The sequence below is a fragment of the Antedon mediterranea genome, chromosome 10 (assembly GCF_964355755.1).
Source record: "Antedon mediterranea chromosome 10, ecAntMedi1.1, whole genome shotgun sequence".
In the NCBI taxonomy this organism is placed as follows: domain Eukaryota; kingdom Metazoa; phylum Echinodermata; class Crinoidea; order Comatulida; family Antedonidae; genus Antedon; species Antedon mediterranea.
Window position 1 is genome coordinate 11,550,439 of NC_092679.1, and position 16,001 is coordinate 11,566,439.

At 34.2% G+C, this 16,001-nt stretch overlaps 1 protein-coding gene across 2 annotated transcripts; it reads right to left on the bottom strand.

Moving 5' to 3' along the window:
• Positions 1–525: 525 nt before the first annotated feature.
• Positions 526–15,732, bottom strand: LOC140060926 (tubulin epsilon and delta complex protein 1-like). 2 transcript variants are annotated; one of them, XM_072107299.1, is made up of 6 exons: positions 15,662–15,732; positions 7,865–8,296; positions 7,150–7,248; positions 3,561–3,647; positions 2,553–2,753; positions 526–1,252 (listed from the first exon to the last, which is right to left on the bottom strand). In XM_072107299.1, the coding sequence occupies exons 1-6, from the start codon at positions 15,716–15,718 to the stop codon at positions 899–901; spliced, it is 1,230 nt and encodes a 409-aa protein (XP_071963400.1). In that variant the 5' UTR covers positions 15,719–15,732; the 3' UTR covers positions 526–898. The 2 variants fall into 2 exon arrangements, with proteins under 2 accessions (XP_071963400.1, XP_071963399.1); XM_072107298.1 differs by having other exon boundaries at positions 527–1,252; positions 15,554–15,719.
• Positions 15,733–16,001: the final 269 nt, after the last annotated feature.

The window sequence follows — 16,001 nt, forward strand, 5'->3', positions numbered from 1 at the left end:
TCATACGTTGTCACCATTTTCATTTTGCTGACGTCATCACGCGTAAAGTCTTGAATAACGTAGGTCGTGTAATTTCACCTTTAGCGTATATTTTAATATCTTACAGCTCTTCATAATTAAAGGTGATCTTGATGATTATAATTTATTATGAAAGCTGATAAAATGTAGATATGAATTCATATAAAAATTACGCCTATCGGATGTTGTGACGTTATGATTGACATGGCCAGTTAAAGTTTTTTTTTATCTCTTTCATCAAATTTATACAAATTTCTGATATTTTTTTCCTAAATTCATTGTCTTTCGAAATTGTTATCTTGTTCAAGTTTATATTGATAATGTCATCATACCAAATAAATTAGAACATGATATGGGTCCCGTAATTTCACCTATACTACACTGTACGGTCGTAAATTAACGTACGTGCATGTTTTTAAAAATTAAATGTCAGTAAAATTATAAAAATGATCAAAGTGACGAATTAAATTCTAGTTTTATTTATTTTTGTTTTGTATTTCACATTACATTCTATTATTTTTACATTTACAGTTATTTTGATTTATTTTTAAGTTAATAGTTTTATCTATTCTTGCATGCTGTATTTTACACAACATTTATTTTGTTTCATTTTAAGTTGTTATTTGGACGCACCTTTATCATGTGTGCCACCATTGTAAAAGTAAAGTTTCCAATAAAGTATTATTATTTTTATACAACAAGACAGACCTCACTATACAAAGTATGTATCTCCCATTTCTAGATTTGCACAGATATATTACATATTTATTACACTACTGATTCTAGATTTTAAAAGAATAAATTGTTGTGAAAATGCATAAATATAAGTATTTAAATGAATCAGTACCTACATCAAATCAATAAATAAATCATTTAAAAGTTAGTTTGTTTTAGTTAAAGGAGGAATACATATACAATTAATACCATCAAGTAATTGTTGTAATTCGTCATGGTGATTAGACATTAATGTATTTATCAATTCCTTTCTTTCGTTTACTTTTAATTCTAGTCTACTTATTTCATCCTTTATTCCAAGAATCCTTTCACTGGTTCCCAACAATTTTGATTCAACTAAACTTGATCCAGTTTTATTTTGTTTGTAAAGGAACCTTTGATGGTGAACACTCCTATGGACAATGCTTTTAGATTGGTAACCATTTATTTCTCCATCCGTTTCCTGCTGAATTTGAGTCAATTTCTTGGAAGGTATTGACAATCTGCTGTTATCCAAGACCTATTGAACATAATTACATCATTAGAAAAAACACATATAAAATATAAAAAAGTTAATAAATCACTGACCTCTCAACTTGGAAAAATGAAACGTCGGGAGGATTTTCGAAAGAATGTAAAAACTATAGAGGGAGCAATAATATTTTGGAAAGTAATAGGTAATTGGAGGTAATTTAAAATTAGGGGGCTATCAAAAAATAGAAAGATATTGGCATCTATAATAGTAAACACATCGGGAGACTTCAGCCATTATCAAGAGATTTGGGAGGTCTGGACAGTATATAAGGGAACACTTTGTTGTGTTTATAACCTGTCCCATTAGAGCATACAGTGTTTATAAACTTATTATATGTATACGACACAAGTCATTTATTTGGAAATTACCATAAGTAAGTAAGTAAGTACCATAAGTAAATCACACAAGCTATGATATGGTCTGTACATAATTCAACCCATTGTTATAAGCATTTAAAATTAAAACGTAGGTAATCTATTTTTCCATTTTGATTTCAAATTAAGCTAAACATAATACAACAACAGTCTCTTGAAATGTTCCAACAACAGTCTCTTGAAATGTTCCAACAACAGTCTCTTGAAATGTTCCAACAACAGTCTCTTGAAATGTTCCAACAACAGTCTCTTGAAATGTTCCAACAACAGTCTCTTGAAATGATCCAACAACAGTCTCTTGAAATGTTCCAACAACAGTCTCTTGAAATGTTCCAACAACAGTCTCTTGAAATGTTCCAACAACAGTCTCTTGAAATGTTCCAACAACAGTCTCTTGAAATGTTCCAACAACAGTCTCTTGAAATGTTCCAACAACAGTCTCTTGAAATGTTCCAACAACAGTCTCTTGAAATGTTCCAACAACAGTCTCTTGAAATGTTCCAACAACAGTCTCTTGAAATGTTCCAACAACAGTCTCTTGAAATGTTCCAACAACAGTCTCTTGAAATGTTCCAACAACAGTCTCTTGAAATGTTCCAACAACAGTCTCTTGAAATGTTCCAACAACAGTCTCTTGAAATGTTCCAACAACAGTCTCTTGAAATGTTCCAACAACAGTCTCTTGAAATGTTCCAACAACAGTCTCTTGAAATGTTCCAACAACAGTCTCTTGAAATGTTCCAACAACAGTCTCTTGAAATGTTCCAAAAAGGAATGTATTCATAATCAATGCTTTTATACATTTTTTGTATTAATAATTCAGACCTATTTTGTTGATTATATCACTGTAATGAGAATCATGTTTATATGAGACCTTATTTATTATTATCTGTTTGAGAGAAGAAACTTACCAAGGCTTTTACCATGTCATTCAAATGTATTAACTTGCATTGTTCTAAAGATGATAATAACTGACAGTTTAATTTGCGAAGTTGTTGAATTCTTCCTTTCCTACTATCATTATGAACAGTTGGAACATGTATGGCTGGAGTAAATACTTGCAAACCGTCTGAAGCAGTATTATTTTGCAATTTCAAATTAACAACACTCACCTTCAAATTATGAAGAAAATAAAGACTGGTAAATTATATACCTTACAAAATTTAAAGAATTAAAAAATAATTAGCTTTTTAAACAAAAATAATGTTTCGTACACAGTTAAATTTAACCAGAAACTCAATGGACTTTGAGAGAATTGGTTGACATTTATGTTTTTTTATCACTGATTTATCAAGTAATTATTTTTTTCATTCATTTATTCTTTATTTTGTAATCTTTTTTTTTTCTTTTGTGGGTGCAGCCCACTTTTATTTACTTATTTTGTAATCCAATGTATAACAGTAGAAAATATAACATTACATAAAGCAAAAACAGTGCGCATTCATTGATGAGCCATAAAGGGCATTTCTCATAATGCACATTTCTCATAATGCACATTTCTCATAATGCACATAACTAAAACATTATTAGAGTGTTTAATTCTTAGTGAGAAACCATTGTCTGATGTTTTCTTTGAAAGATAAGAAACCATTACGACAAACAATTATGTGACATTAAAATGGCATAATAAAAAAGATGTTGCATCAGGGGGATATATCTTTAATTTAAGTGTGATGTTAAATTAATAAATATTGGATCCAGATAATAATATTTCAAAAGTAAAATAATAAATTATATTTGTTACTGTTTCCAAGTACTAAAGACACAGTACAAACATTAATAACAATGTGTGCTTCAAAGTACTGTATACAGTGGAGACAATAAACAAAAAAATATAAAAACTATTAAAATTTGTACTTGTACTCCGTCAAACAGGTACGACAAGCAAAATTATACAAATGCATTAATAATAGTCTTACCATCCAGCTCCAAAATACAGATTCATTTTCCTTCCATTTTAAATATGATTCTAACTTACAATTTGTTCTCTCTAAAATCAACTGCACCTACAAAATTGAAATAATTTTTTTTTTAATTACAAAAACGTTGTGGCCAGCCACAGTGAAGGAAAACAGATAAATATTCAATATATCATTATTTATCCCTCATGGGGCAATTAAATTAGATTATTTTAAGTTTATAAATATATAATACAACAAATTATAAAATGTTAGTTTTCTAAAAAGTTAAGTTTAAAATAGTAGAGAGCTTTTGCTATCTAAATTGGGAAACGGTATACCGAGAAAAACTCAACTTATTGTGTATGACGTCACTGGTTAAGGGTTTTTTGTTAACTTCGTGGATCAAACACTTGTTTTCGTCCGATGAATCGTAATTGAAATATAGTTTGTCTGATGTAATTATTGTGAGATATTTGATAAAATTCATTCAATACTTGCATAGAAAAACACAAAAAAAAAACATTAATCTTTTATTTTTAAGCCTAATTAAATAGGGCAATACAGTACTTGTAGTAGCCTAGGTTGCTGGGTCTGCACGACCCTGTGCCATTAAGAGTGTAGCAGTGTACACAGAACAGGAAAATGTCTTGCTGTACCAATTTCCCATTAAGATAGAGAAAGCTCCCAAAAATAAAATTTAAAAATATAATTATTATAATATATAAAAAGCATTTGTTTTTGTTTAAATGAAAAGAAATAATGCAGACAAAATAATATTTACAATTTAACAAATTAAAAAAAATCTGAAAATATAAACTACAAATTAATACTGCAAAGGATTGCAATTCATTAACCAATTGCCATGACCATGAGTGAGAATAATCAGTGATTACTTGTCATCAACTTAGTTAAATATAGTGATGTGGGTTTCGTCATTGATTTGACCTTTAAAAATTAATTCTACGACAAGGGAATTTCATTCTTCCCTGTTTACAACAGTCATATTCTTAATTACTTCATTGTTGGCCCTAAGGTGTAGTTAAATCAGGGAGATGGTTAAAGGGAGACCTCAACGCATACTCTCCAAGAGTTTAATTAACACGTATACATGGTTTCTCAACAATAAATAAAATGTACCTGCAATACTAATGTCTAAAGCATAGGATAATGTGGGATAGTATACAAATAATGAATGTTTATGGGTGTAATGGAGTAATAGTTCATGAGGAAGTGAAAGATGAATGGTTATATTCATGTTAGCACCTACATTCCTCATTACCATAATAATGGTTATACAATTTTTAAATAGTATTTTTCACCTACAAAAACTCATAAAGACAACTTCATATTCATGATCTAAACACAGGGTAAACAGATTTACAGGGACTCACAATGTCAAAGATATTGACATTTTATTATCTGTTTATTTTTAGAGTCAAGAAAATCCCTCTTGTAGTAATACTGTATTTATTTAGTGATTGGGTTGCTCAGCACAACTAAACAATTAACAGTTTAACGTTATTACTAACACTATACAGAACACTAAAAAAAAGTAAGAAAAGAATAGAGGGCAGTATTATTGTTTTGCTGAAAAACTTTGTCCTTATTATGGCTGAATGTGAATGGGTCTTATTGAAGTTTCTTGTCGATGTGATTGTGAATGGTATAGCATTTCACAGATCCTCTAGTACATATTTCTCTAGAGTTTCATCCAGAAGGTTAATCCCCTAAACTGAGCAGTTCATACATGAATGTTAGGAACAACGGAAGGTCAGCCATAGCCAAATGTCTGCTGCTATAATAATAAATAAAGGGCAACTTGTTCCCTGAGGCTACTTAAAAAGGCTACTTAGGGCCTGTTCAGACCTACGGAGTTATGCTTTCGTATTGTACGCGGCGTACAAGTCCATAGGTCTGAACCAGGAAAAGATTAGTGGAAGCCACCTCGTACGACACTGATATTTCGTACGCTACGAAAGCTCAAGGTATGAGTTTAGTGGACGTCGCTTACAATACGAAAGTCACGCATCGATGAATATGACCTAGGTTAGATATCTAGCCAATCAAATTACAATATTCGCCACATCACATCGTGACATGTGCTCCTCATCGTATAGCCAAGCTGATCCATTTGTTGTGATCGGTGAACGTGCGAAAAAATCATACCTTTTGTTTGTTGTTACACTAGGTATACAGTATTATTATTATTAATATTATTATATTAATTAATTTAAAATGTCATCGAAGCGTGCGCATTGGCGAGAAACCGAAGTAAAATACCTTATTTCATTGTGGGGAAGCCCTGAGTTTAGAGATCGGTTGGAAGTGAAAAACTGGCGTAAAAGCACCGGCAACAAGATGTCTGTGTTCAACGAGATGGCGGACACGTTAGCAAATGGGCCATCCTCATAATAAAGAAGGATTTAAATTATATCTAAACGAAATTGAAGGGGTCGTCGTATAAAGCGGCGAAAGACCGAGTAAATAAGTCTGGAGCCGGTGCAAGTACGGGATTTGAACATTTTTCTGCTATAAATGATATTTTAGGCCTAGACCAAATATAAACCCAAACCCCAAAACGATCGGCTGGTTGGTATGCCTGACAACCCATCGATAATGCCGAGCCCAAGTGTTCGGTCTAGGCCTGTAACTCCTACCCCAACCACTACTACTTTTAATAACAACGAAGGTAGGTCTATACGTGCGTTAGAGTTTGGTTAATCGCCAGCGAGTGACATCATATCCGTTTGTAACGCAACTTCGTTGTAATGAATCTGAACACTTTGCTCTTACGACGCTCATTAAAATATGACCTTGGCTGTGATACGAAAGCATAACTCCGTAGGTCTGAACATACCCCAACCGACCAAGGTCCTCAAGTAGCCATTTCAAGTAGCCTTTCCTGGTGGTTTAGTAATTACACAGAATCCATTTCTGTTTTTACAACAACTGTGTTGATTTAGCTTGTTGTATAAATGGCCACTTAGGTCGTGTTTATACAACACCCTAAATTTGAACACGGCTTTAATTTTTAGCGCGTTGTTCGGACCGAGGTCAACCCACCTTAACGTTTGCTGTTATACTAGAAATCACGATACCGTGTTGTACCGGAAGTTTCATCAACACGCAGTGCATGCTACTACTAGGATAAAAGGTCAAATCGTTCGCTTGAATTGGCTGGGTTGTCAACAATCATCGTCGCCTCCTCGCTGTCCGATGTATTCGCGCGGTTTTTACCATTTTCATTATTGTATTCGTTCACGTTTGCATTGTTGTTTATTTTGTTCTCGGTTCATTAAAATTAATAAAAGTTATTTTAAGGGTTTCATTGTTTCATCTATACACTATGGAAGAAGATGCCAATTTAAAACCCATTTCTTTTAGTTTTTCTGTTATCTCTGAATACACCGAACTATTCCGACGGGTACATTACACGGAATCTCTTTGTTGTTATACAACACACTTCTCGTAGGCGTGTAGAATATGCATGTAATAGCGTGTTGTATAAACGCGCCCTTAGTCTCAATGTTATTGGAAGTAGAAAAGTGAGTCAAAGAAGCTCTCCAGATGGATTATTAATTCTAATTAAAAGAATTACAGTAGTTACCTTGTGTAGATATTGTGGATGTCGTAATAAGAAAACTTCCAGACCTGAGAGATGTTCAGAAAAAGACGAAATAGAAACATCACAAGTATAGCTGTTAATCTAAAAAAACACCAAAAAACAATGGAAATATTGCATTAGAAAACACATTTCAACACAAAGAAAGTATGATTGGTAAATTCCTAATCTGGTGTGCTTGAACACATTTTCTGTGTTCGATTTGTGTTGAGTTACAGTAGTAACTCAACGAACAAGCTTGTGGAGAATTAAAATGTAAATTAACGATGATCATTCAATTGACAAAATTTAGAAATTCTGTTCAGCACAATATTTCATAATTTATCTAGGATTCAAATCATTTTCTGTTTTATCTAAATTGAATACACCAATTAAACAATTGACTTTTAAGAATGCATCCGCTTCGATTGAAAATATATGTTTATCTTAATTTTTAATCTATTCCAGAATCAGAGCTGTTAAATGGTGTCAACAATGTCAACGATCAGAGCCAAACAAATGTTTAGTTATGTTCCTTCTCTCTCTTGTTTTTGCTTGTGTTGTTGCTTTGTATTTATGGTACTTTTTTTCTAATGTTTTACTCTTAATTTTATACTGTACATATTTATAATTTTATACTGTTGATGTTTCTTGACTGCACCACAGACTTTGTGAGTGCTAAACCATGTTTGGAAAATCTGGAAGTATACTCTCTGCCTACCTTGTGGAATAATGCTGTATACTCTTGAATATGAAGACTTAAACTTCTCATTCTCATCTTACATTTGCCCAAAAGCCAAGCAACTTGTTTAATCTTATCATCGCTCATTTCAATGTTTGATGAAAATATAATAGGATTGTCTGTCTTCTTTTTACCAAATTTTTGCAAACAATGTATATCAACAGGAATATTCTTAAGAGCATTGATTACAATTCTTTCAGCAAGATGTTCCTTGGCAAGAAGCCAACTAAATGCAAGAAGTAGATCTTGGCTTTCTGTATACTTGTTGAGTGCTACATGGTAACCATACATTTCCATGGTCTCTGTTACTAACGCAATTACTTCAGCGGTATTTGGATGTACTTCATTTGGCAACTGATCAGTAGATACCAAAACACACATATCAAACAACAGATTCCAAAGCGGCGTCACCTAGAGTAGTAAGAAACACATGTTATACATTATCACATGCCTTTTCAGGTTTTAAGATTTCCAAGCAAAAACATTACATTGTAAAGATTATATTATGTATATCTAATGCCAAACCAATACAATACACTATTTTTGGAGATTAGTTATTTTAGAGGTGTGGTTATGGGTGCAGGTCAAGTCGGCCCCAAACCGTCTCGGCCAAAGTCAAGTCGGCCCCACGTCAAGTCAGCCCCAAGTCAACTCGGCCTCAAGTCAACTCGGCCTCACATCAACTCGGCCAAAAACTAATCGGTCAACTCGGCCACAATAAAGTATGGAACGCAAAAAGTGCTTAATATTATTATGATTATTACTATCCACTCCTTAAAAAAATTAAGAAATAAGAAAATAAAAAAATGATATCATTGCCGATATGAATAGAAGTACCCGCGTTTTACAAAAACACGTGCAGGTACCACATTTTAGTAAATCGAAGACCATCATGGAGCTATTATAGCTCCATGGTTCCACCATTTGGCCATAGAAAAATGATCGTACTGTACATATCGTTTTTGTCCATGATTTGCGTTTTTAAAAAAGGGGAATCCCCCGGTCAGCGAAAACACGTCGTAGCAGTTGTAGATATCGAAATAGCTGCCAAAAGCACAGGGAGGCGCAGCTACGAATTGGTTTCAGATGTTGTCGCCTAATCAAATGCATACACTGAAGAAATCTACGCGTGATTCAACCATAGAGTTAACATTAATTAATACCTCAATGATTCAACCAAACAATCCAACCAAACAATCTTATTACACCTAATATATGTCCTCGCATATCGGACATGTTTATTTTGTATATATATTTTGACGCACGAACGAACATACGCGCCCACGTACGTGCATCATCATATAGGTGTATGCCTACAATGTGTTCCTATTTATTATCCAAATGTTCATATTTTTTGTAATCATTAATAATAGTATGAATGCTAGCTTATTAATCAATTGTTTGTTATGCGCAATTTCAGAACAATTTGTGCAATTTGAAATTTTATTAAACGTAAATAAAGAAAAATTGGTGAAATCCTTCTTTTTTTTGTTGCTAAAAGTATTATTGTCTAAATATTAATATTCATTAAAAGTCAGAATTATTCATAGGTAATAAAATGTGAAGAAATATAATTTTATCAATCCCCTTCCTTTGCACCTTTTGCATTCCATACTTTAACGGGGCCGAGTTGACCGATTATTTTTTGGCCGAGTTGACGTGAGGCCGAGTTGACTTGAGGCCGAGTTGACTTGAGGCCGAGTTGACTTGGGGCCGACTTGACTTGGGGTCGACTTGACTTTGGCCGAGACGGTTTAGGGCCGACTTGGATCGAAATCTTGTCTATCCAGGGGAGTTGTTCTAGATGGTAGTTCTTCTAGATGGTAGTTGTTCTAGTGGGTAGTTGTTCTAGTGGACAATAATTAATGTCCTAGGGGTAGTTGTTGCAGATGGTAATTGTTCTAGGTAGGGGGTAGTTGTCCTACTGTAGTGGGTAGTTGTCCTACTGAAGGGGTAGTTGTTGTAAGTAGGGAGTAGTTGTTGTAAGTAGGGAGTAGTTGTTCTACTGTAGGGAGTAGTTGTTCTACTGTAGGGAGTAGTTGTTCTACTGTAGGGAGTAGTTGTTGTAAGTAGGGAGTAGTTGTTCTAAGTAGGGGGTAGTTGTTCTACTGTAGGGGGTAGTTGTCCTACAGTAGGGGTAGTTGTCCTACAGTAGGGGGTAGTTGTCCTACTGTAGGGGGTGGCTGTCCTACTGTAGGGGGTGGCTGTCCTACTGTAGGGGGTGGCTGTCCTACTGTAGGGGATAGTTGTCCTACTGTAGGGGATAGTTGTCCTACTGTAGGGAATAGTTGTCCTACTGTAGGGGATAGTTGTCCTACTGTAATGGGTAGCTGTCCTACTGTAATGGGTAGCTGTCCTACTGTAATGGGTAGCTGTCCTACTGTAATGGGTAGCTGTCCTACTGTAATGGGTAGCTGTCCTACTGTACTGGGTAGTTGTCCTACTGTACTGGGTAGTTGTCCTACTGTACTGGGTACAGTAGTTGTCCTACTGTACTGGGTAGTTGTCCTACTGTACTGGGTAGTTGTCCTACTGTACTGGGTAGTTGTCCTACTGTAGGGGGTAGTTGTCCTACTGTAGGGGGTAGTTGTCCTACTGTATAGGAGGTAGTTGTCCTACTGTAGGAGGTACTTGTCCTACCGTAGGAGGTAGTTGTCCTACCGTAGGAGGTAGTTGTCCTACCGTAGGGGTAGTTGTCCTACCGTAGGGGGTAGTTGTCCTACCGTAGGGGGTAGTTGTCCTACCGTAGGGGGTAGTTGTCCTACCGTAGGGGGTAGTTGCCCTACCGTAGGGGGTAGTTGCCCTACCGTAGGGGGTAGTTGTCCTACCGTAGGGGGTAGTTGTCCTACTGTAGGGGGTAGTTGTCCTACTGTAGGAGGTAGTTGTCCTACTGTAGGGGTAGTTGTCCTACTGTAGGGGTAGTTGTCCTACTGTAGGTGTAGTTGTCCTACTGTAGGGGTAGTTGTCCTACTGTAGAGGGTAGTTGTCCTACTGTAGGGGGTAGTTGTCCTACCGTAGGGGGTAGTTTTCCTACTGTAGGGGTAGTTGTCCTACTGTAGGGGGTAGTTGTCTTACTGTAGGTGGTAGTTGTCCTACTGTAGGGGATAGTTGTCTTACTGTAGGGGTAGTTGTCCTACTGTAGGAGGTAGTTGTCCTACTGTAGGGGATAGTTAGTCCTACTGTAGGGGTAGTAATTGTTCGACATGCATCATTTCATGGTTCATCGCTATTTTGATGACCTAAAAAATGGACTTATATTAATTCTAGATTATTAATTAGTCTAAGACAAAAAACTTAAAAGATGGTTAGGAATCAATTTAGGGGAAGTGGAATGTTAGAGCCTGTCAACATCTGATTACTCTAAGCCCTGGTTCAGACACTTAATTGTTTGTTTGTTTGGTATTGAAATTGTATATAAAATGTGGATAAAATAAAATTAGATCTAAGTAAGATAGATGCATGATCTTAGTGTCTAAACACGCACTTCAGACAAAGAATTTATTAGGCCCTGTTTACATCTCAGTTTTTCCTTTGTATTGAAAAATATAAAATATGCATAAAATCAGAACTAAATTTAAGATAGATGCAAGAGATTGGTGTCAAAACACATGTACTTCAGACAAGGAATTCAGTTTTTGCCTTGTATTGAAATGACAGCTTTGATTTGACAACTGTATTGTCTCTAGTGACATGGTGTATCCTACACGTTTCTGTCTAATATTATTTGAAGTTCTGTTTAGACATTACAACATAATAAAAGAGTTTCTATACCTTCTTGGTCAGACAAGGAATTCATTAGATACAATAAATATGATGTTCATTTTTGGTTAGTCATTTTTCAAAATGGCTGCTAAATGTATCTAAAAAGTGACACAATTATTCAGCTAGATGAATGATCTTGGGCTACTGTAAGAATCCGTTAGATTTATAATAAATACATTTTAATAGTATTATAATTATATTTAGGCTTATTTTCTGAAATGGCCACCTAATTTTTGTATCTAAAATGTGCATAAAATCGAATCTAAATTAAGCTTGATGCATGATTTTTGTGTCTAATCATGTACTTCCAACAAAGTATTTGATTTATAATAAAAACTTTAAATTTATAACAACATGAGTTTAGACACCAATATCATTTACCTACAGTAGCTTAATGATTTTTTGAAAAATTAGGCAGCCATTAAAAAAATTAGCAGCCACTAATACTCCTAAATACAATAAAGTTTTAACCTAATCATATTTATTATAAATCTAATGGACTCCTCGTCTAAAGTAAACCAAGATCGTGCATCGATCTTATTATTTAAATCCGACTTTATGCAAATTTAATATAAAATTGGTCGCCATTTTGAAAAATGGCCATCATTTCAATACAAGGTAAAAAATGAAGTGTCAACAGGGCCTAATTGATTCCTTGTCTGAAGTACATGTGTTTAGACACCAAGATGGTGTTTATCTACCTTATTTAAATTTGACTTTATGCAAATTTTATATAAAATTGGTCGCCATTTTGAAAAATGGCCGCTATGTTAATATAAAGCAAAAAATGAAGTGTCAACAGGGCCTATGGATTCCTTACCTGAAGTACATGTGTTTAGACACCATGATCATGCATTAATCTTATTTAAATCTGATTTTATGCAAATTTCATATAAAATTGGTGGCCATTTTGAAAAAAAATGACCACCATTTCAAAATTAAAAAGTCTCCTCTGGTATAATTGATACAGATATCTTTGATATTGATCAAGGAGTAAAACAAGGGTGCGTTTTATCACCTTTTCTTTTAGCATCTAGGCATTAGAGTAAATGATACATGGATGGGTAGCCTTTTTGGGCTGATGACATTGTATTATTAGCTAATAACAGTGAATAAGAAATGAAAAGAGTGTTAGACCTTGCAGGAAATTTTGCTAAGGAATGGAAATTATGTTTTTAATTTTGAAAAGTCAAATATACTGATAACTGGTAAACGTGTTGATAAAGTAAGACAATGGAAATTAGGTAATGGCTTTATCATATAAATATCTCGGTGTACATATTTCTCGTAAATTAAATGACCATTATACAAATTGAGAATGTTATAAAAAAAGGTCAAAGATAAATAGAGTACATTAAATCAATTATCAGTACAGTAGCTTTGATATATATATTATGGGGATACTCTGTGATGAGACGAGTAAACCTTCCTGTGCGCCTGCAGCACATGACTTTGTTTTCAGTGATACAATCCGGGGATTCCCCAAAATAAAACGTAGTGTGTTATTACGGAATAAACATCAAAGCAGTAAAACAGTTGCCTGCCAAAAGTGGAAATAGTTTAAATTTATATTTTCAATAAGGTTCTCTGTCATTATAATTGCAGTAAAATAAAAAAAAGCAAAAAAAGTCGCTGTCTTATTATACAATGGTTTGTAATTAACATCTAGTTAATTTCTACATATACACTTTTGTGGGTAAATTGTATTCTTATATCCATAGCAATATGCTACGGTCGATTCATCTTTCCTCAATCAACAGTATTATTTTATAATATTGGGTTAAAAAATGTACTGGTAATGGTATTCCACTTGTATTGTAGGCATAGAATTAGAAATAACTAATAATAAATACTCTATTACTAATTAAAACTATTTTAACTATTAATTTATTTTTGCGATGGGGCGACTTTGTGTTGGGGCGACTTTGAGATGGGGCGACTGTGTCAGGCAGCCTTTCCAAGGCAAAACCACGTAACTCGCATTTTTGTCAATTTTGAGATTTTTACATTTAGCGAATTATTACAAATTTATGAACAGTCTGTAAAAATTTCAGGTTTCAGAGATCATTATTTTTAGAGATAGTACCACGTATCTTTAAGCAAAAAACAAATAATTCTGGTATTTTCCAAGGAAAAACAACGTATCTACCAGATACGTTGTTCTGCCACGGAAATGCATACGATTTACGCTTCAAATTCTCACAACCAGCTACAGTTACGTAATTTTGAGACAGAAACCGCTGATGCATGACGACATGCATAGCAACGATCTTAACTAAGTAAAAGATATTAAACAATACTAGCCCTATTTAGGCTAGACAAATAATTTAATGTATTAAAATTTATTCTAAGAATTAACTATATTTACGAAAAAGTTCAGGCAAGCTTGAAACTAGGCTAGGCTATTATTTTTGACAGACCTACATAATCTAGCCTAGTACCCCAGTACTGTCATTGGAACTATAGGCTAGGCCTAGCCTAGTAGTAGGATGGCCGTTTTTACATTGTTTGTACGTAGGCCTTGTAGTAGCAGGCTGGTAGGTAAGCTATAACATAATAATGCAAGTAAGTCTATACTCTATATCCTAAATAGTAGATCCAAATGGCTAAGCCTAGCTTCAAATGCATTCTTTGTTAAAGATGTATTGTCCCTTGAAACACAAAAAATGAAGGTCAAAATATTCTAAATTTTAATTGGCCATATCAAGTCAAAAATTTGAGCCAAAAAAAACAAGTTTACGTAATTAACAGGTAAATTAATTTTATTGCATTTTTCTTCTGGAAAATCGTCGCGAGCGAAAGCAAACAAAGATTTTAAACCATAAGTATGCATTATGCATATGCTAATTAAGATTGTTTACAACTCGTCTCGGTTGAGAAGGTGTTTTCACACAGATCGCGAGGAAGTTTTATGTTTATGCATACAGAGTAGCCAAACAAGCGCATTGCATCATGAGATATGTTTTGATCGAAAACTGTGACTGGAAGTCAAAGTTATTTTTTTAACAAAAAAACGTCCGTATTTCAGTTAAATGATTTTTTTTTTGAATAATTTTTGGTGAAAGTATGATACTTCAAAATTACCTACTTTTTTTCAAAATATTTTAACAAATTTTTTTTGAATTAGTCAAAAAGGGACAATACATCTTTAAGCCAACCTAGTTCGTAGGCAGCATAAAAAGAGTTTCAATCCATTTCTTATAAAATTCAGATCACAGTAACTGTTATCTGAATTTTATATATAGTTGTTTTGCCACAAAATATCACAGTTATGTTGTTTTGCCTCAGAAATGACTTTAATTCTATGCACATCATTTCCAAGGCAAAACAACGTATCTGTTAAAAGTGGTAATAACTTTTGATCAAGTTCTTTAAATTATTTAACATTTTGTATTTAATAATCAGGGAACATTTTCGCCAGTGTAGCGTAGCAAAAAGCTATACAAAACAACCTTATTGCTACACATTTTGAAAATTGTGTAGCAAAAAATACAATACAAAACTATGTTTCTGGACTTAAAAATCAGTTTGATTAGCAATAAATGAAAATTTTCCCTGATAATAATTATTATTTATATTATACTCATTCATGCAAAATTTCACATCATTACGATAATTTGTTGCTGAAATGCAAACACTCAAACTTCAATTCAATTGTTCTCGAAAATCAACATTTTGTAGTTACGGTACTGTACGTTGTTTTGCCTTGGAACGGCCGCGGGGCGACTTTGTTTTTGGGCGACTTTGTAAGGGGCGACTTTGCGATGGGGCGACTTGACTAGCATCCCCTATATAGGGCCTAGTAGTAGGGGGTAGTAGGCCTAGTACTAGCCTAGTAGTAGGCTCTAGACTAGCTAGGGCCTAGGCCTAGTGAGGCCTAGAGTGTAGCAGTCAAAATTTACTCACGGCTTCTTTCTTGTCAAATTTGGCCTGTCTAATAATTTCAGGTACAACTGAAAATGTACTATCTACTATGTACAGCATTTTACATAATGATTCTATAGACAACCTTACTTTTTGATGGGGTTTTCCACCACCACCACCACCAAATTCGACATTCCGCTTAGCCATTGTTTGGGCTTGTGTCAAGCTAGCCGACAATAAGCCAGCCGACAATAAGCCAGCCCACTTTTATTTTTTCCAGCCGACAATAACTATGAAACGCCGTTTGTGTATTTTTTACATTTTCAGTATTGCTTAAGGTTTTTATAGTATTAGAAATTCAATATTTGTGAGAAAATGGCGGATTGCTCCTGGGAGTCACTTGGTGGGATTATACTAGGGTACCTCCTTAGTCGTCCAGTATAAGTAAGAGTAGGACCGCTGGTCCTGTTTACTCAGCCCTCATCTTTTA